We start from the raw sequence: 21,517 nt of genomic DNA, 5'->3' as shown, positions 1-21,517 counted from the left end.
AAGATGAACAAGAATAAGATGCATTGCAGGAATTAATGTGAGTAAAGTGTAAAACTAAAATATTGTTAAGTTATTTGGTTATAAAAAGATCAGAAGTGCTGCTGGTCTGCCCCTAAAAAAAATGGTAAAAAAGGGGGAAGAAACAAGCCTGCACCCTATCAGATCACACTTGACCTTCAGATTTGTAAGCAAAGTTTTTTTTTTCCCCAAAAAACTAGAAAACTCTTTCCAAACTACATAAAATGTTGAACATGAAAATCTGCTCGACCTTACAGCAGCCAGGAGCTGCGGGAAGAAGGCTGTGTGTGGCATTTTCTTCACAGAGGTGGACCACAGGCTGAGAACTGTGATCCCCGAGGGGGAATTTCACAGCAGCTTTGTGCTGATGTTTGAAGGAAAGGGTTAACTCTCAGCTCTTTGCTTTCATCTTCGAAAATGCTGCTGCTGCTGCTGTTGCTGTTGCTGTTGCTGCTGCTGCTGCTGCTGCTGCTGTTCAGCTCTGGAGGATTTATCATGTTGAACCCACTATATGGTGCAATGTCAGTCACCATATGTACTGTATGTATATTCCCATATATGTACATGCAAGCAGTTTAAGTGCATGTATTCTTCTGTATGAGCTTCTATAGCGACCAAATATCCGCACAAGAAGAGACATTAGAAGAAAATCCAGAGTGGAGTCCTCACTTTCTCAAGGCTTGTTATTATTATTATTATTATTATTATCTTTATTATTATATCAGATTATATTGGGATGAGGGTCAAGATTCGGGTTAAAGCAACAATATACTTGCTGCCAAAACAAATGTAAATATTTACCAGCTTGTAAAGACAGAGGAAGAAAATTGCTGCAATGACTCCAAAGTCTTTGCAGCATCAATAATCTTCCCTTTTGACAAAGTGTCTCTGTTTACTTCTTAAACCATTGCTTTTGTTTCTGCACTAGTATTTCATAATCAATTTTTCAAAATGTCTTGCTGAACAAATTAAAGGTTGTCTGTGTCTTTATGATGGATTCAAACTGCTTCTAAATTCTCGCATTTATCTAAGCTGTCTTTGCCGCCGTTTCACAGCAGCCGTTGATGTTTTGCTCAGAGCTTATGTCATTTCTATTTATGTTTTTTCTAGGTTACAGCCACCTCTCTATATTGTCATATGTTTGCTTGTCTGGCATGGAGAGTAAAACAATGAGTAATACAAAACTGCAACGATTGCACATATATTTGAATGAGTTTGTGTGCGTGAAGAGTGGATTTAGACATGTTCCTCTTAATTCCCAGCATATTGATGCCTTTGGGGGTTTCGATGTACTCAACCACTGTACACAGTAATAATAAGGAATTTATAATATGTGTGTGTACATCTGTGTACACTGCCCAGAAGGATTCAGAACAGCTCTCATTCTCTGATTCATAACCACAAACGAGCTCACAACCTGACACCTTCTTATGAAGTGTATATATGAGAACAAATAAGAAAGAGATTGGCTGCATTCAAATATCAAAGACTCTCTTGAGCTCTCTATTCACAGAGACTTGCTGCTTTCAGGCACATTCATTGTTACCCATCATGCTTTGGCTATATTAAACATCTATCACAAGTTAGCGCTGAAGTGCAGCATTTCGTCTTGCAGAATCTATAGGTGTGTCATTAAAGCTGAACTCATTTCTCACCAGTGCCAGGTTGAGCCTGTGTGGCGCAGAGGCAAGAGTGAAATTTGGAAATGTCAAAGTGAGTTTTAAAAGCCAGAAATATCACCACTTGAAGTAATTGTTGAGTCATTGGCATTTATCGATAACACGTTCAAACCCCATGATAAATTACAGTCATTTTGTGCTGTGGTCCAGTGAATGTCTTTCTTATTCTTTAACGTGCAGCCGTCAGCTTTTTGGCCCTGTTTATAAAATGAACAAACCCTTTCACTGAATCTACCACTAAATGACACACATCTGTGACAGACAAAGACAAAATAAGATCAAAACAACACAGTGACCTCTAAATTTTTCAAACTCTCTGCTGGTAAAAAGAAATGTGAATGTTCAAAGTGTTGCTAATTTGGAGCTGCAGAAGCAATTTGACTAGTTGGCCTCTGCAGGTTGCCTTCACCATGGCCTACATGAAAGCAACACTTTAATTTCCACTCAAAACCAGCTCCAAGTATTTATGAAAGTCTGTTTTGCCATTTTAAGCAATGAACAAAAAAGTTATGTTGCCAAAATGTAACTCATTAAAGGTGCACTATGTGAGATTTGGCCAGTTTTAAACATTCAAAAATTAACAAAAATGATCAACAGAATGTAAAGAGATAACAGTTTTGACATTATGTCAAAGACGTATATATATATATATATATATATATATATATATATATATATATATATATATATATATATATATATATTGTTTTGCAGAGATACCTACTGAAGTTAGCATGCTAACCAGCTAGCCCCAGCCTGTTCTGTCTCATAATACCACTTTGTACCTCAAGGGCAATAGAAAGTCACTGTAGCATCCAGTCTGCCCTCAATTCAACATGAGAGGAAGAAGAAGTAGCGCTGCCCCGAGCAACCAGCCAGCAATGGCGGAGAATCCGGGGGGCGGCGACTGTGCTTTCTGGTGATATGCAGCCCCCCAGCAGGAGGCCAAATCTTACATATTACATCTTTTAATCTATGTGAGAATAAAATTGCAGTTACATTAACAGCCCTCAAAAAAGCCCCCCATCCTGAAACTATTTAGCAATAATTCCCTCAACTAATATAGCAATAACCACTGCAGGTTATTATTTTCCTGCAGATATTATAGATGCAGTAGCACCAAAATGAATTATTGCAACAACAAATAATTGCTGCTACTTTCTAAAACAGTCTTGTACTTTATAATGATTGAAAATATGACAAATTTAGAATTTATTGAATAATTCCTCTACGATATAGCAAGCAAGGAGTAACATTTTGATTTTCTAAAACTACATTTGGAATGTTTTGGTGAGATGGTCTAAAGTAGTGCATCATCACTTTCTACACTGATGTTAAAATTATCCTTTGGTTAGCTCTTGTTGGGTAGAAGGCTTTGAAATTCATTCAAAGTGGAGTGAAATTTTGTTTTTTGGGGGTGTTAGTTCTTTAAAAACCCCAGTGATAAACTAAAAAATGTTTGATCTTTAAACTATAAACAACTCTTCCTTAGTGAATGAAAAGCTCATATTTTCTTAAGAGGTCCTCATCCAAAAGTAACTATCTATCTTGGTTTCTTTAAAGGTGCCATGTGTAGGATTTAATGGTAATTTCCCCCCCCCCCCCCCCCCCCCTTCTAAGTGTGTAGGAGAACCTACGGTAACTGTGAAACTTGCAAAAAATGTGAAAGGACCTCTCTAAAGGCAGTGTTTGGTTTGTCCTTTCTGGGCTACTGTAGAAACATGGCAGTGCAACATGGCAGGCTCCTTGGAAGAGGACCCGCTCCTTATTAGTCTAGTAGGAAGGGGGGGTCCCCATGCACCCGACTGATATATTTTTCTAACTTAGTTTTTTGTAATCCTCAAGGTGTCTAGTAAACAAATTTTCATGTTCCCAACTCGAAATATTGTCCCATGGGTCCGTTTGGCGGCCATTTTTGCGGCCATCTTGGATTTCTGGCGGAAATTGAAAATTGACATAACTTTTGAACAAGACATCATACAGAGACAAATGACCCCATTTTTCTAAAAAATTTTGGCATGAGGAATTGATTGAGATGGTTATTGTAGTGATTTTATCAAGTTTGTTATATTAAAACTGGAAAAATAAGAAAGAAGTTTGTATAATTTACACTCAAAATCTTGCAAAATGACTGTCTACATATGGGTGTACATATGACACTTGATAAATATATACACAGTGTTATTACACATCTTGACATAAAGAATAATTACTAAATAATGTGATTTAATAAAATTTATGAAGCATTTTATGGGTCCAAATACCACTTTTGTTCATGTTCCACAACTGTGGTCTTTATGTTGAGATACATAAAAATGAGCTAATTCAATTACAATATGACATTATTTCAAATGAAATATTTTCATATAAATATCACTTTAAACCATATTAAAATTCTTTCTTTTTGTTTAATGATTATTTATATGATTTTTTCACCCTCACTTCTGAGTCTTTACAGCAACGCTGAACAAATGACATAGTAAAAGTTCTCACACAGGCTCCGCCCTCTACTGGACTCTATAGGTAATACTCCTCCCCAATCACACACACACAATTGCTCACTGAAATTTGCATGTACGTAGTCAGCCAATCAGGACGCGCCTACCGATTCAAATATCCTGCACCCTATATAAGCAGTGTCTAGCTACCGCTCTTCTACTAGCTCTTCTTTTCTTCAGCAATGGCGAATCAGCTCACTTATCTCTCTTCTCCAGGGATGGAGTCGCCGGTACATGCTCGTTCCTTCCGTCATACCTTGGTAAATGGTAAATGGACTGTACTTGTATAGCGCCTTTCTAGTCTTCCGACCACTCAAAGCGCTTTTTACACTACGAATCACATTCACCCATTCACACACATTCATACGCTGAATGGGTACAGGGGCTACCATGCAAGGTCCCAACCTACCCATCAGAGGAAGCTAACCATTCACACACATTCATACACTGATGGCACAGCCATCAGGGGCAATTTGGGGTTAAGTGTCTTGCCCAAGGACACATTGGCATGTGGACTAGAGGAGCCGGGAATCGAACCGCCAATCTTCCAATTAGTGGACGACCCGCTCTACCTCCTGAGCCACAGCCTCCTGAGCCACAGCCGCCCCTTGGTCTCATCTCCGCCGGGCATCACTTCCCACTTTGAGTACCTCGGGTGGGACTACGCAGAGAGTGGCATGATACAGCCACCGCCCTGCGTATTCTGCTGAGCACTTCCTCCAGATCTATGCCAGAAACGTTGGGACATTTTCGATGATGTGGGGTCCCATTCCGCTGTGACGAGAAATGGCATCACAGCTGCGTGTTATCGGAGTGGATGGACAAAACACTGAGACTGGGTTATTCTCTCTAGTTCTGCTGTGTTCCTCCTCCATATTTGGGCATCAAGGAAATAAATCTATTCTCTCAAGAGGAAATAGATTTGCTCTTCGATGAGATCCAGCACCTGTTATCAAAACAAGGTCGGTCATTCCCACTCATGACAGACAGAAGGGGTTTTACTCTGCGTATTTCCTTTGTTCCCAAGAAGATGGGATGTTTCAAACCCATTTTGGATATCCGCATTCTGAACCAATACATTAGCAAAGACGTTCCACATGCTGACCATGAGGAGATTGCTGGAACTGATTCAATCAGGCAGCTGGTTCACCACCATCAACCTGAAAGGTGTTTATTTTCATGTCAAGGTGGCACCGAAACACAGGAAGTTCCTGTGTTTTGCCTTCCAGGGGATAGCCTACGACTACAACAGGCTGCTGTTCAACTACTCCCCATCTCCCTGCACGTTCAGCAAGTGTGTGGACACAGCGCTGCAACTGCTCTGCAACTGTGGTGAGAGCGTCGTCTTCTATTTAGATAACCTCATTGTCATGGCCAGGTCCAGAGGATGGGCCATTTTCCACACAGCCAGATTAGTGTTGCACCTAACTCAGTTAGGCTTTGCCATCAACTGGAAGAAGAGTGCCAGATTCGGCCAGGCTGCGGGCTGTTCTGTCAGAACCCAGATGGACGGCACTGCAGTGGCAGTTCAGACTGTGGCGGTGACAGCTTTGACTGTCATGCAGGCATTGGGGCTCATGGCAGCGGGCCATCGAGTCGTTCCACTGGGGCTCCTGCACATATGCTGCCTGCAATGGTGGTTCAGGGTAGACTGTGAGAACAGACAACTGCGCCACAGTTGACTACATCAACAGGCAGGGTGGGGTCCAGTCCGCAGCCCTGTTGAAGATAGTGGAGAACCTGTTGGTGTGGGGCTCAGAACACCTTCTGTCTCTGAGAGCCCTCCACGTTCCGCATCTGGTGAACAGGGGCACTGACGTCATGTTGAGGGGCAGCTCTCTGCTGGACGAGGTGGTGCAGCAGATTTGGAACTGGTTTTCGAGAGTGGAAGTGGACCTGTTCGCCAGTGGAAACAACACCTGCTGTCTGCTCTGGTTTTTCCTGACACCGCAGGATGAACCACCCTTGGGGGTTGACAGGGGCACCGTGGTATGCAGAGATGACCCAGATGTTGGCGGCCCAGCCCTGGTCTATTCCCCAGGTGTGGGGGGCTTCGGCCCAGGAGGTGGGCTCAATAGGCGTGCTGCCCATGTTAGGCCAACCTCTCCGGGCTTGGCTCCTGAGAGGGATAGGCTGATGAGGGCTGGACTTTAAAGAGTATGGTCTAGACTTGCTCCATGTGAAAGGTGCCCTGAGATGACTTTTGTTGTGATTTGGCGCTATATAAATAAATTGAATTGAAAGTGAATTGTCTGTCTGCACAGGTTGTGCAGACTATCCAGGCAGCGAGAGCAGAATCCACTATTGCTTGCTACAAGGCAAAATGGTTGGGATTCCAACGCTGGTGCGAGGAGAGGAGGCTGGACCCCCTGACGTGCAGTGGAAGAGGTCCTTTCCTTTCTACAATATCTGGGTGATAAGGGGCTGTCTCATGCCACTGTTGAAATGTATGCAGCAGCTGTTTCCTCCTCATGAGGGGTTGGGCAACAGACCTGTCTTCGCCCAACTCCTCATGAAGCGTTTCATGCAAGGAGTCAGGAGACATTGGCCAGTGAGGCGTGTCTCCACTCCTCAGTGGGAACTGCCGGTGTTGCTCGAAGCCTAGTGAGTGATCCCTGTGAGCCTCTGGAGTGCTCCTCTTTAAAGGTGTGGTCATTCAAGACAGCTTTGCTGCTTGCACTGACTTCAAGTGAGTGAGTGAGTTGTGCACCCTGTCGGTTCACCTTAGCTGTTTGCTGTCTGCTTCTTTGCCTGACTACCGGATATGTATATGCAAATTTCAGTGAGCGACTGTGTGCCTGTGATTGGCGAGGAGTATTACCCATGGAGTCCAGTAGAGGCCTGTGCATTGCATTTATCTGCAATATATATATAATATATATTCATTTCTTTGTGGTGGCCCGCCACAATATCAACATTGACCACCACATATTGATTTTCTATTTTTTTTTTTTTTAACCATTTAAAATGGGTAAAATCTTATTTCATAGTAGAGCTGCATTAGGGGTGTGCCCGAATACAAATACAACCTATCCCAACCTATCCCATCCCAACCCTCATGATCCTGGACAAGGCTGGGAGAAGACTGAAGAGGGTAGTTTGGAACCAGTGTGGTCTTGTGGCCCTATCCTCCCCTCTTCCCTCATTGACTTACTAGAGAAAACTGCTGAGGAGGTAGAGGAGAGTGAAGAAGAGGAAGAGGAGCAAGAGATTGACTATGAAGAGCTTCTTAATGATGACGACTAAATATAGCACAGCACGATGAAAAAGTAGCATTGCTTAGCACCTCTGTCGCTTGTTCTGTCATGAAAGATTATACTAGGAGTAGAACACCTTCCTTTTATTTACTTGACTTATTTAACTCATATTGTGTTATTTTTCCCTACTCACTGTCAATTTTAGCTGACTCCAGAGTTTGTGTGGACCGTATACTTTGGTATACATGTAGACATTGTATTTTGCAAGATTTTGAGTGTAAATTATACAGAATTTTTTCTTATTTTTTGATTTTTAATGTACCAAACTTATTAAAATCATTGCAATAACCATCTCAATCAATTCCCCATGCCATAATTATATAGAAAAATGGGGTCATTTGTCTCTGCATGATATCTGGTTCAAAAGTTATGTCAATTTTCAATTTTTGTCGGAACTCCTATGTGGCCGCCAAGATGGCCGCCAAGATGGCCGCAAAACAGACCCATGGGACAATATTTCGAGTTGGGAACATGAAAATTTGTTTACTAGACACCTTGAGGATTACAAAAAACTAAGTTAGAAAAATATATCAGTCGGGTGCATGGGGACCCCCCCTTCCTACTAGACTATATGTAGATATAAAGAGCTCATTCTAAGGTGACAAAAACACAACAATTCTTATTTTCAGGTGATTATACACTAATTATGGTATATTTATGAATATTATATTCCATTTCTGCCAAGTCCGTTTCGCTAGATGTCACTAAATCCTACACACTGCACCTTTAAATGGCTTGTAATGCACAGCTACATGCTGTGACAGTGTATCAGGTGTTAATCATAAGACACTAGTTTGATTCAAATGGATTAGCCATGCAGAAATCAATGTCAAATATAAATCCACAGTACCAATTTGCATTTCTGCTATAGCTCCTATTCCCCTGACATACTCAATGCATCCTGCTGTAAAACACAGTGGAACGGTGCATCAAGTGTTAAGCCACAGACACTGGTTTGATTCACATGGATTGGCTATGCGGGAATCAATATCAAATGTGAATCCATTTTGGCGATAAGCCCTATTCCAGCCTGGGGAGTCGGCATCATCTCCTGCTCTGTTGTCAGCATGCCTCAGCACCCGCATCCTGTGTGCTCTGAGTAATGTGACACAGACACAGAGAGGGCGAGTTAACGCGCACTGAAAAGATACTGAGAGAAGGAAGGAGAGAGATACTGATGTGAGTCGGGTAAAGATACTCAGCGATGAAGAGAGCAGAAGCACAGACAGAGAGATGTATAACGGCAGACAAACCCCTCGTCCGTCACTAAATCACGTCTGTCATTCTCACAGAGAGAGAAAGAGAGATGCTTTGTCCCGAGGGGGGGGGGGGCTCCTTGATGTTTTTGAGACTCTATATCTTATATTAATTTATTCCAATTTTTTATGCTTTTATTCTGTGTGCATCAGCACAAAGATGGCCACTAGGTATTACGGTATAACGGGATACAACGGTATTCAGAAATTCCAACAAAAAAACATGCACTCCTTTTTTATTAAACTGATACAGAAACGCTCTGTTAACATAATATACTGTAGTGCACAACATGTTCCACCAGAGGTCAATTAGTCACGATATGATATACTGGTGGAACAGGCTCAGCTGATAAAGATGGGGAGTGCCAGTGGATGTACAGGACTTGTAAAAAATAAAAACATTTTGGAATATTTTGGGTTCAGGTCCGATGATCTAGGCAAGTCATCTGACATGGACGAAGCTGTGTGCACTATTACAAGAACAAGAAAGTTGTGGCGAAAGAACGATCGCTTCATGCTCAATCAGAATTTGTTCATATAAAGTGTTTATAGTTGTTTCGAATGGCACCGCTGCAGTGCAGAATGAAAAGCCAGGAAGCTATTCGAGCCTCCAACAAGCAGTTCTAAAAGAGTATACAGGCCCAAACCTCCATTCGCACCTCAAAGAGCATCATCCATTAGCTGTTGCAAATGTGAAATGTCGGGAAGGTATTAAGGTATGAAAAAATAATTACTGCCTGAGCCTAATGGCCACCGTAGATTTGGCCAATTTTGCAATGCTAATGTTGGCCAGAAAAACACAGTGTCAAAGGATAATTCTGGTTCAGGAATGAACACAACAACTGTTGCTGTTGCTAGAAAGAATTTGGAAAAGGAAAGGACCCTGAGCAGTGACACAATCGTTCAGGCTTTACAGAAACCCTGAGCTTAGACAATCTTATTTGGGAGAGAAACAAGGGTGAACGATTTATAGTTTACAAACCTGGGTCAGCTTTGACCTACACTATACTTGCCATAGTTGTGCTCACACAGTTTTCCTGTTCAAATAAGGACCCACTCAGGCTTAAAGTGCCCAATTTAGAAACAGGTCTGTCGAAGAGAGGGGTACATTTAGCGAAGTTGCTCCTTAAGAAGGAGGCGTTCCAGATTTCTAAATTGAGAACTTTAAGCCCAAGAGGGCTAAATGAGGAACTAGACTTAAGCCATTTTGAGGGCTCTACTGGTTTTTGTATTTGTCCTAAAAGAAACAAGATTTTTTTTGAAAACAGTTGATAGTTTAGTACAAGGATGGTCAAGGTCAACTGTATTTTTTTTTAAATTTATTATCAGTAAATATTAAAAGATGGAAGAGATTTGAGTGTATTGGGTTTTGAAAAGTGAGGTTGAAAGAGTCTTGAAAAAACTGAAATTCAAGCCATTTTACCTCGGTGGACTGATCAATGGAGTGTATATAAGGACACCAGAAACAACCTCAGAAACAGAATTCATGACAAACAATAAATAAAAAACCTAATCTAATGTAATTGAGTACAACACCCCTGCAATGACTAACAATCCAATTTTAATGATCCGATTTTGATCAGACCACTTTGAAGATGTTGTTGATGTGACTCCTTGGTTGTTTTTGAGGCTGTAGTGTGACTGCACTGCATCGTAGTGTAAGGTGTTCCTGTTATTTTGTCTACCCTGCTGAATATTCCCCATGGTGCTGTCAGTGTACAAGCCCCTCCAAACCCTTTTCCTCTCTTCCTCGTTAAACCAGCATCTGCTAAGAGGCCTGAACCCCCCCTCCCCACCACCACACACACACACAAACACACGCTTTCTCCCCACCCTCGCCTTGCACTCCCGAGCCTGCCATCTGCCACAGAGTTGGACAAGACCCCACTAACACAGCAGCAACACACACACACAAACACACACAAACACACACACACGTAAGCACGCAGGCACACGCTCTCATTTCAAACCCTTGCAATTGCTGGAAAACATCGCCAGTACAGATGCACATGGATGCACACAAACCCTCTCAAACACACACACACACACACACACACACACACACACACACACACACACAATCACATAACCCAAAGTTAGCCAAGCTGCATTTTTAATGAGAAGCCCCCCCATGAACAAAACAGCTTGCAGGGTCATAATGGTTTCGAGTAAAGCCCCACCCGGCTACACAGAGCCAGTGAACTCCTCCCCTCTTCTCTGTGACTGGCCTGAAGAGGAGGAGACAGGGAGGACAGAGGGAGAACAACAAACTCTAATTACTCCTCTGTGGCTCTCGGGCCCCTCCAGCATTTTTTATTTCAGGAGTAAAGACAGGAGGAGGAGAACGGAAAGGAAAGGAAAGGAAAGGCGAGGACAAACAGAGATTGCTGATTGAACATGAAACATCTCATCGTGGCTCTCCTTCTGTCTTCTCTCTTCGTTCCCTCACTGCTTGTTGTACATAATGACCCCCTCACTTCCACTGCCTTTTGTTCATCACCCCTCAGTTATCCACAGTGAATAATGATGTTTCCTCTTGGAGAGAAAGAGGCAGAGGAGCAGGCCTAAGGCCATGCATTCTGATGGTCTAAGCATTCCCCAGTCACACTCTGCTCGGGAAAAATCAACAGTGCAGTATGGAGGGAGGGAAGACGCCCGAGCCTCCTCCTGCATCCACATTCTCTGGGTGTTGTGTTTGTTTGTTGTGTTTTACTCATTATTTACAATATGTATCACCCAAAAGTCCCTCTGCGTTTTCTCCCTCCTGCAAATACACACAAGGCTCGAGCGAGAGAGGGACGTAAGACGACGGGGAGGCTGCCGTCGTCTTACACAAACAGACCCGAGCGAATTAGCGACATTATGTCTGCTCTCTGGGGACGTTCGCTCTCGTCTGCCCCTGCCATGCTGCCATCATCGTCACTGTCACCCGGACGGAGCCCGTGGAGGGGCAAAGCCACTTGAGGAGAGCTTCCTTCCTAGTGAAGCTAAAGCTGAAGAGACAGCTGGGCCCTGCTTCAGAGTCTCCGGCTATTTCAGAAAGGCTGCTCAGTTCATGGCAGCCAGCCATATCACATTTCTTTTTTTTCTTTTTTTTGTGGGTTCATTTGCTTTGTTTCTAATGTTTTTTCCCCAGTTTGCGCAAATAGATTAAACTCTTGCTGGCTGATTGACAGGAAAATTAGGACTTCAGTTTTTGCTTGGATCACTGAGCTGGGGCACAATGAAGTCAAAGCATACTTGGTCATATTCTTGCCATAAAAAGTGTTTTTTGGTCATATACTACAAGCTAATAAAATCCTTTATAACCAGGCCATGTGCAGCATTATGGTCCTGCTGTAATAGAAGCCATTAAAGACACATTATCTGGTTCAGTGTGTCTTTCCGCAGCCTGTGCCGATGTAGGATGAAATGGGCCATTCTAATCCTCATTAACATAGCTAATTTCACATAAGAGAAAGTTGATAGTGGGTGTCAAAACCATTCAAAGGTCACCCAAGCAAGCTACATCATTTAGTATGCGAATACGCATGCGCTTGTGTGTGTTTGTAAGGTTGTATAAATGTTCTGCGTGTATGAACATTTATTATGTGAGCTGTTGCATGTATAGTAAGCCTTCGTCAAAGTCAAAGCACTGTAGTTGCTTCTGATGTGTAGAGCAGTGCATAATAAAACAGATAAAGTCATCAAAAGTCAGAAGATGATGGTCGATTGTGCAGACAGGAGCTAAGATGGGATAAAAAGAAGAGAAGAGGAATAAGGAGGAGAAAGGGCAAAAGACTTTCATCCTTCCCTCTCCTTCCTCCCAGGCTGAGCGTGCAACTAACCTTTGGTCGGAGGGATGAAAGTGCAGGAACAGACACGTGACATGTTGCTCCTTCAGCAGTGACTCTGGCACAAAGCCATGTCACAAGGGGAAGATGGGACAAGTCTGACATTAGAGGCATGGCGATGCTGCCACATGACCTTTAAAGGGGACAATTAACTGAACATCACACCCTTCATGCCGGCTGTGTTTGGCTGTATGTCACATGTGTCCTGCTGCATATAGAAGCAGATACTCATGTAGATGTATGTTTGATGATAGATCAACACCAAAGACAAATCTGGAGTTCTTTACCTCTTAAAAGGTTAAGTAATTGCTGGTTTTGGGGTCAAGAGATGTCTTGGCGTCTGTGGTCACATTTTGTTTGAAAGTTTTTAGGTGTCTAGGTTACACAGTATAACCATTGTTTCGTCAACATTTAATTGACTATATTTCAAGCGAGCAGCAGGTTTTAACAACACGTTATTCATCCCAGTTTCAACAAGAAAACTAGCCAACTTTAGACCTGTAAAAAAGCATGATCTATGGGGGGGAGAATGACTTTGGGAGAATTGATCAACTTGCTCTTTATGTCACAAGATCGTCAGCAGAAAAAAAATCCAACCAAATCTGGATTTCTCAAACTTACATCTTAAATTAGATATTAGAATCTTTAAAACTGACCGTCCTCTATGCTAATGTCTTAGCTTGAGTACACAACAAGGATACCTATGTGACACAAAAGATATTGTTTGTTGTGTTGTTTCTGGCATCGGCAAATCTAGAACATTGTTAAACAACAATTATCAGGGTCCAAAAACTTGCTGATGTTTTGTATGAACAAGCATGTGTTGCAGTTGAGGGTTACTTGCTCAAAAAGCAAAAGCTTGACAATCTTTGACAACACTCATTAGGGTAACTGAGTAGCAAATATCTTTCAAAAGGGAAAGAAAGAACACAATGTATGCGTGTTTTTTGACTGCAATTACAAAGTAGAGAACTCACTCAGTCACCCTCCTGCGGGCGGTGATGCTGGCCATGATGACGCTCTCCGGTCTCGGGGTTGCCACAGCCTTGAAAGTCCCCTTCCAAAACTTCTCAAAGAGCTGCTTCTCTTCCAGCTGCTGGAGGCTGGCGGTGCTGCCCTGCGATCCTAAGGACGGAGCGGGGCCACAGGGGCCGAGCTGGAGCGAACAAGGGGGCTGCATTGGTGGTTCTCGGTCTCCAAACCAAGCCTGTGCTGTTGTACCTCACCAGATAAAGTCAGTCATGGAAACACACACTCACACTGGTTGTCGCTCAGGAGCTGTCCAAGTACTGAATCAAACTGTGTCGAGCGCAGCGACTGTTTTGCACCGTCTTCTCCTCTCACAGCAGCAGGTCAGTGTGTCAGCGCGTCCGTCTGCTCTTCGCTCTTGAGTGGGAGCATGGGGAGAGGGACAAAAGCTGACCCTCTCCAACTGGAGGCTGGGTATTGTTCTCCCAGATGAGGGAAGGAGGCGTGGGGGAGATTGTGTTTCTCTCTCCGCCTCTCTTTTTCTGTCACATCTGCTGCTTTGTGGGATGGGGTCTGGGTCGGGATTGGGAGTCGGAGCGCTTCTTTCCCCCCCCCCCCTCGTGTGCGCTCCCGTCGGCAGTTTCACACAGAATTAGGCATCACTTACGAGAAATGAAGCATGTTTCAGTCCTTCTGCTGGAGTGAGGAGTGACAGACAGAGTGGCTTTCTTGTTGCTTGAGTGCAGTGTTTTGGTTTAGAGTTGATTGGACGCCTACGCACAGCGGCTGAAGGCTGAGCGGGTGTCGAGACAAGTGTTGCGGCGTGTCTGAGGGCAAGCATGAATGTGCGCTGGAGAGTGTGTGAGTGGAAATCGAGTGAGGAGCTCAGCGGAGAGCGGCTTGTTTTGTGTCTTTCAGCCTGTGACGTCAAAGTTAGGGGCTGGACACAAGGGAGAGGGACACCTTCTGTCATCCTCTCTCTCTCTCTCTCTCTCTCTGTGTCTCACTTGTCTCGCTCTACTATATCCATAATTAGATTCATCCTGACTCATGGAAGCATCACTTTCTTTCTTTCAATTTCTTGCTGTCTTTCTTTCTTTGTGTCTCCCTCCTGTCGTTCCTTCCTTCATTTTCCTTCCTTCCTTTCATCATTTCTTTCTTTCAGTAAATAGTAGAGCTGGAACAATTAGTCCTTTAATCAATTAGTTCATCAACAGAGGATTAATTGGCAGATAATCTCATAATCAATGTTCAAGTTAGTCACTTTTTAAACAGATACTCTTGCTTTTCAAATGTGAGATTTGCTGCTTTCACTGTTTTATATCATTTTCAGCTGAATCTCTTTGGGTTTTGGACTGTTGGTCAGACAAAACGAGACATTTGTAGATGTCATCTCAGGCTCTGGAAAACTGTGATGGGCATTATTTAATTAGGCCAAAGGATGAATTGATAAAATAATTAGAAGATTAATCAATACTGAAAATAATCACTAGTTGCATTAGTTGCACAAACAAAGGTTGACTGTTTATGTATTCTTAACAAATTAGAGTCCCTTAAATTTTCGACATTTTCTTTACATGTATAGTATGAGTATACAGAAGACTGTTGAAATAATGTAGAAATCTAAATAAACAAAATAATCATAAATCCATAGTGTTGATTTGTCACCATTCTTGTAATATGTATTCTATTGTATCTCTAAGAATTATTGTAGAGTCGTGTTGGAAACTTTGTCACATAATCTTTCTGAGTACTTTCAACTTCACTTATTACATAGCAGTGTGTAATAAGTGATATGTCTACTGTATGTATAGTCTGCAATATGCAGTAAACTCTATGAGTCTCTTTCTTTCTTGTCCTTTTCCCTCACACACACACGCACACACACACACACACACACACTCCATCAGTGTCTTGGACAAAAGGCAGAGTAAATCAGCATAACAAAAAGGCCTGGCTCTGTGAGGACCAGCCGGAGCATGTGGCTGACACAAACCTCCCCCGGGGGTTTCAGCTTTTCCCTGCCGTTGGATACCTCCTCCTCTCCTCTCCACTCTGCTTCTACACGACACATAACACACAGCAACAGCTCAACCCCCCCCCGACCCCCCCCCCCCCTCTCCAAAACCTCCCTCCCTCCCTCCTCCTCTGTTCCTTTCTTCTCTGCTTGCCACTGCTGTAACGTATGAAACTCTGCTTGGAAATCTTGGTAGGGATTATTGATGTGGGACAAACTGCTACAGGGATATTACAGGGTTTAAGCTATATACAAGTCTGTGTAATACTTTAAAGGACAAATACTATTTATAGACTTTTGGAATTGGTTACAAGCTGTAATATGAGACAGCAAATTGAGCTGATATACTGAGAGCTTAAATGTAGAACTTCACTTTTCTTACTATATCATGGAGAGGCACTTGTATACCACTGAAACTGTGCACTCTCAAATGTTTTAAGCAATTTATTTTAGCTTTTTAAAGTACTAATCTGTGATATTTCACATGCATACTCTTAGGGATGCAGATTTTAAGCAATTTCCTTCATCGATAGTCGGCCATGTTGACAATCAATAGTAGATTAATCATTAACAATCCATAAAATGGATGTTTTTGCATAATAAAACCATCTTTTAGCCACTTACATGACCTATGTTTGATGCAAAATCAGAAATTGCGGAGCTCCAGTCTGTCGCTATTTAACGATTGGCTCGACAAAATTGAAAGTATTAAACACAGCAAACAATGCTGCACAACTTCCAGCTTCATTAGAGGACATAAATTAAGTAAGACTAGATGTGTTGGACGTATCTAACAATTAAAAATAAATTCCGACCCATTTTGTTTGAATCAAAAGTGCTGTAGCCTTCAACAGTAAGCATTCTGTAAGATTATCGATTAAATATAAATCAGGTTAAACCAATCTCCCAACAACGGACCTCAGTCTGACTGGTTTTATATAAAATAATACGCATACCTGATTTACAGCTGCTTAGCTGCATAGATGTCACGTGGGCACACAAATACTGTCGCTCCAAATTAATCAGTCCAGGAAATCTTTCACCATTTAGCCACAGCAAAAATACATTTATGCTCAAAGCAAGGTAGTGTCACTTACACAGTTCATCACTTCACTTTTGATTTTTCTTCAAAACGTGTAACTAGATTTTTGCTTGTCTGGGCAGTCGCTCGCTGCCTCTGCTGAAGATGCAAGTTTGGCATTAGCATTAGCCTCAGATAGCTAGCTAAACCGGACAGCCACCAGACCACAACTCTGTGGATTTCTTACAACTTCCTAACATGTTCATCCACATGACTGTCACAGTGACACAAACTTTTCATCCTTGGATAAATTATCAGTTAATATATATTTAATTGATTAGATTATTAATGGCAATCAATCGATAATAGATTAATATCTGATATCATCTGTTTTGCCTCTATATCTCTGACTCAGAAAAGTCCTCCAAATTATACAAACAAAATATGTTGTTTGTCCATGCACTCCACAACAACACATGGAAAAGTTCTGTCATCTGATGAATTAGGAACCGACAGCCAAGGGAGAGAAAGGTCCCAGGACAGCCGGTGGTCCTTTCAACTGTTCTGCCTCATTGTAAATACTGATTGCTGATTGTAAATACATCTGCTCTGGATGACTTTGACTAATTTCTACTGTATATATGATCACATCCACAGAGCTCCCTAGCAATGTGTGTGGACAAGGTGTCAAACAGGTTTTCACACACTGAACTGACAATATCGTCATGTGAACTTCACTTTCCCCTAATGAGGGGTTGTGGGCGTGGGTGGGAATTAATATCTCTCCGCTAATAGGTATGCATAAAGACATAGCCCGGTATCTCGCCTGGATTAATAATGCATATATTAGCTGATAACATGGAACCTTGATGTATAACAACACCAGCCACTTAATGATAAGTGGCTGCTTCATCTGTGTGCTTTGCATAAAGACAGAGCTGAGGCGCTCTCAAATCAAACCAGAGGGCAGAGTCGAGCCGGTCCAGCGAAAAACACAGAATATGTTTCATTTATGGTGGGGAATATCAAACAGCCGTTTCTGCCGTGAGATGAAGTCAAGGTTATATTGGAGGGCTGCGCTGAGGGCAATGGGGTGGACTTCCTCCTGCTGAGTGTTTTTATGAAGTGCTTTTGCTAGCTGTGGTTTTTATATGGAAAGTTGAGCTGAAGGACACAAAGCTGTTGTGGAAAAAAGTCATTAAACGACGAGAGAGACAATCACTTCATGTGTTAGCCTTCGTGTTTTCATGGAGAGAGTTGCACCTGGTGACGGTAATTGGTTTTGAAGTGTTACATGACATCACATACATATAGGAGACTTTATCACATTCTTCATGATGGTACTATTAATGTAAAGAAAGCACATAACATCCGACGCTGATATCGTTTCTGATTGAGCTTGTTTTCACGTAACAGTACATCAACAACTTTAAGCCAATTAACAAGACAACTGAACAGTCATCTGTAATTTTCTGGGTAAGCTGATACACAGCCAACGTGAAGAGCATCCATTCAAAGTAAATCACAAATTAGTTGATTTTTTTTTTTTTAAAAAGACATAGCAGGAATGTATAAAAAGTTATTGAAGGGGCTCTATTACGTTGAACTGTCAGATCTCAAGCTGACAGTAATTGCAGTTGTTAGAGCAGATGGATTCATCTCTATGGATTTTTTTTTTTTTTTTACATCACAGATCTATTCGACAAGAAAGGGAAAAGACAAATTGTTCAGAAATGTAATGTTCCTTTCTCTTTACCGATGAGAATTCAAGTCGATAACGTTTCTTTTTGTGCTACTTTTGCCACTGATGCATAATTTCAAAGTTATTTTTGTTCTAGTGAAACTCACATGAAAAAAAAAAACAAACATTTTTTTTCCCCTTTTATCACATTGTTCTTTTCTTTTTCATTTTCTCTTTTCAGAATGCACACCTCCACAAAACTTCAAGAGAAATCAATTGCTGGTATTATCTGGGGATAAGCTGTCACCACAGCATTCAGGACAGCCGAGCTTACTTTCAAAAAAGTTTTGAAGAGATATGACAGTAATAACGTTTCTTGGCTCTACTTTTTTTACTGTTGTGTTATTGAATTTTTAGTTTTTATGTTTAGGGCAGAGTGGTAAACTTTGTATTTCAGCTAATGAGCCCTGAAAACGAGAAATATGAAAAATGTGAAGTCTCCATATTTGACAATTCTTGGTTTCCAAACATTTGTGATTCATGTTTTTGTCACACAATGATTAATCTTATGCTTCTGTGCTTTTTCCACAGGTGTACATCTGTCCAAGTTGTCGGCTGCCTTAGGAAGTTTAATACAAAGCTGCATAAAGTTGTACTTTGCATTACTTGTCTCATCATGCTTGCACAAAATAGACAAATGATGCCATAAAAATACTAGCAGGGAAATAAATACCAGTGCCTGGAGGGGTAAAGCAGCCTCCAGATCAAGATAGGAGCAAGAGAAAGATTTATTAGATTTAGAATAGAGAATTTCAAGAAACTGCATATTTGGTGTATTTGAGTTGATCAACAACAAATGCAATGTAAATGTTATATTATAGACTGAAGTAAGACTGAGTTAAGAAGTTATGCTGTACCTTAGAGGGCTTTGAGTTTAGGAGGTGCATGCCTCCTCAAAAATGTAACCACATGTCAGGGCTGCGACTTGATGTGTGTTTTCAGTCAATACACCATATTACACTGCAGACCTTCAGTTCAACTCAATAGCTGCTCTATGAATGGATAAATGCAGCACCTGCACAGCTGTAATCTCCTGTTCAGTGATAAGACATGATGGTTAGTTGGATGTAACTCCAGTTCTAGTATGTGTGTAGTCCACCGTCACTCTGTATCACAAAGCATATAAAAGTATGTAAACACAGCAACTCTGTCGCCTGCAATGGCAAATATGTTGTAGGAAAGGTAATTCTGGTCAAATTACATTTTCTCACAACATCATGAAAAATATTGTTAATGTATTAGGCAAGTTGCAAAAATTTGACAAATGTTTTTCTTTTTTTCCGGCCAAAATAACTGATCTTGCAGTTCAATATCTTCTGGTACTAACAACAGCATTATTAAACTTTTTAATGGTTATGTTTAGGCATTGGCAGAACTTGGTTAATGTTAGGGAAAGAGGTTGTGGCTTAATGCAGAAAAAAAGTCTGCATCACTTGAACCACAACGTGATATAACATTTGACCAAAACCACGATCTTTCACTAACCTTAACCAAAGTGCTTTTGTTGCCTGTACTGAACCACACAAGGAACTCAAGTCTGAATCCTGTGTCTTCTACACCCAACATCCATCCTGACCTCCTCCCTCTGACTTCAGTGTGATATTTAAATGTAGTGCTTTATCCAGTTGAAATAATATATGTGAACATAATCCAGGTAGAAATGACTTCGGTCAACATAACATAGTTAGGAAAACAATTAAGTATTATATAAAAGTAATTTCTAGGAGAACAGACAGTTACTGTGGGGAACGGCCTGATCATGTACATTATAATGTGTTTAACATTGTGTTGGTAAAATCAGATGCTCAACTAGGATTCCCATTAATCCCTTGCGTCAATTATAAATCCACTTTAAGTGTGCATGCTCAAGAATCAGGTTGCAGCTGTTTAAACATTGTGTTAGCCTTTAGTACATGGTTTGAGACAAGTTGCATTTAAAAAGTGTTACACCGATTCAATGGGAAGAGAATCAATGATATGACCTTGCAAACTCAAAAAGCTTTGATTAAAAAGCTCATTCATGTTTACACTGTCACACAATTTTGACCGAGAAGAATAAATAAGCTACATAATTCTACTACACATCAATATATTCTCAGAGGGACTGTGTATTGGAGAATATTCATACAGAACACAAAACATCTATTCTCTAAGCAGCGTCTGAAATTTGTATTCCTGTAGCCTCTCAAAAAATGTTTTACACAGCCAAAGAGCTTTGCAGAGCTTTGATCAATCGCTTGTCCGTTTTGTACATGCCAGGCAGAGCTGTTGTTCATAAAGTGGTTTACATTAATGAAAAGTTTGTCTGTTGCCCATTTTTCTCTCATCAGCCAACTCTCTGCAGTAGCTCTGCTTCATTCATAAAAAAAGAGAGTGCTTCATTGTTAATAGCACTGTTAGCAATGTAACTACATTAAATTTGAGTAGTGTCGGCTGCAGATCCCTATCCGGGGCTTGATCACACCTGGACAGAAAATGGCTGATGGTGAAAATGTCTGAATTCTGAGTGTCAAATTTATACACTATCCTACAATAAAATGTTGCATTTTATGGATACAGAAATTATTGTTGTTTTGTCAGTGATGCCAGCGATGGTTTATAAGGGTCCAAAGCCTCAATTTACTGGTCACTACAACTAAACGAAGGGTTTATTATATAGGGAGTAGTGAATGAACAAACGACTCATTTAAGATACAGCCTATAGGTGACCCACTGCTTTACGTCAATAATGATGTAACTATGCAGACATTTATGCAAAAACACAAGTTTTGAAATGTTCGACATGACTAAAATAAATCTCCCTCTAGTAAAACTTTGAGGCTCCTCTTTCAATTATAAACTATAAATTACTTTAAAAGTAGTACCAACACATTACAGGATAAAACCCAGCTCTCACTGTTACTGGGTTGCAATATGACTGCCAACAAAGACACAAGCTCTTCGATTGGTTTAATGGTTTACCCAGAATCCCCTCATTAACATGTAAACCCCAAATTCTTGGTGCCTTGGCTCAGGCTGCTCAAACCAGATAAGATATTTAATTTTCAGGCTATAGCAATTTTGAAATGACTTCCATGAAAATGGCATTTTGATCATCCCCCCCAGCACCTGAAGGTAAATAGACCTGGTTTCACTCTATTGTGTGATGTTGCACTGGGGTGCCAAGGTGTAAGGAGGTTTTCAGATAAAAGTAGAATTAACAAAGAGGAGAGTTAGAAACGCTGCAAA

The 21,517-nt window shown here is 41.3% G+C and overlaps 1 protein-coding gene across 1 annotated transcript in view; it reads right to left on the bottom strand.

The window, feature by feature from the left end:
- The window catches only part of srrm4 (serine/arginine repetitive matrix 4), a 72,580-nt gene extending 58,151 nt beyond the window's left edge, over nt 1–14,429 (bottom strand). The window contains exon 1 of the mRNA XM_044330579.1: nt 13,519–14,429. Within this exon, the coding sequence (XP_044186514.1) occupies nt 13,519–13,721 (203 nt within the window). The 5' untranslated portion in view covers nt 13,722–14,429. The remainder of the gene's footprint in view (nt 1–13,518) is intronic.
- Nucleotides 14,430–21,517: the final 7,088 nt, after the last annotated feature.

This window comes from Thunnus albacares, chromosome 2, assembly GCF_914725855.1.
Source record: "Thunnus albacares chromosome 2, fThuAlb1.1, whole genome shotgun sequence".
NCBI lineage: Eukaryota > Metazoa > Chordata > Actinopteri > Scombriformes > Scombridae > Thunnus > Thunnus albacares.
The sequence above is the reverse complement of the archived record's forward strand: the minus strand, read 5'-3'. Positions and strand labels throughout refer to the sequence as shown.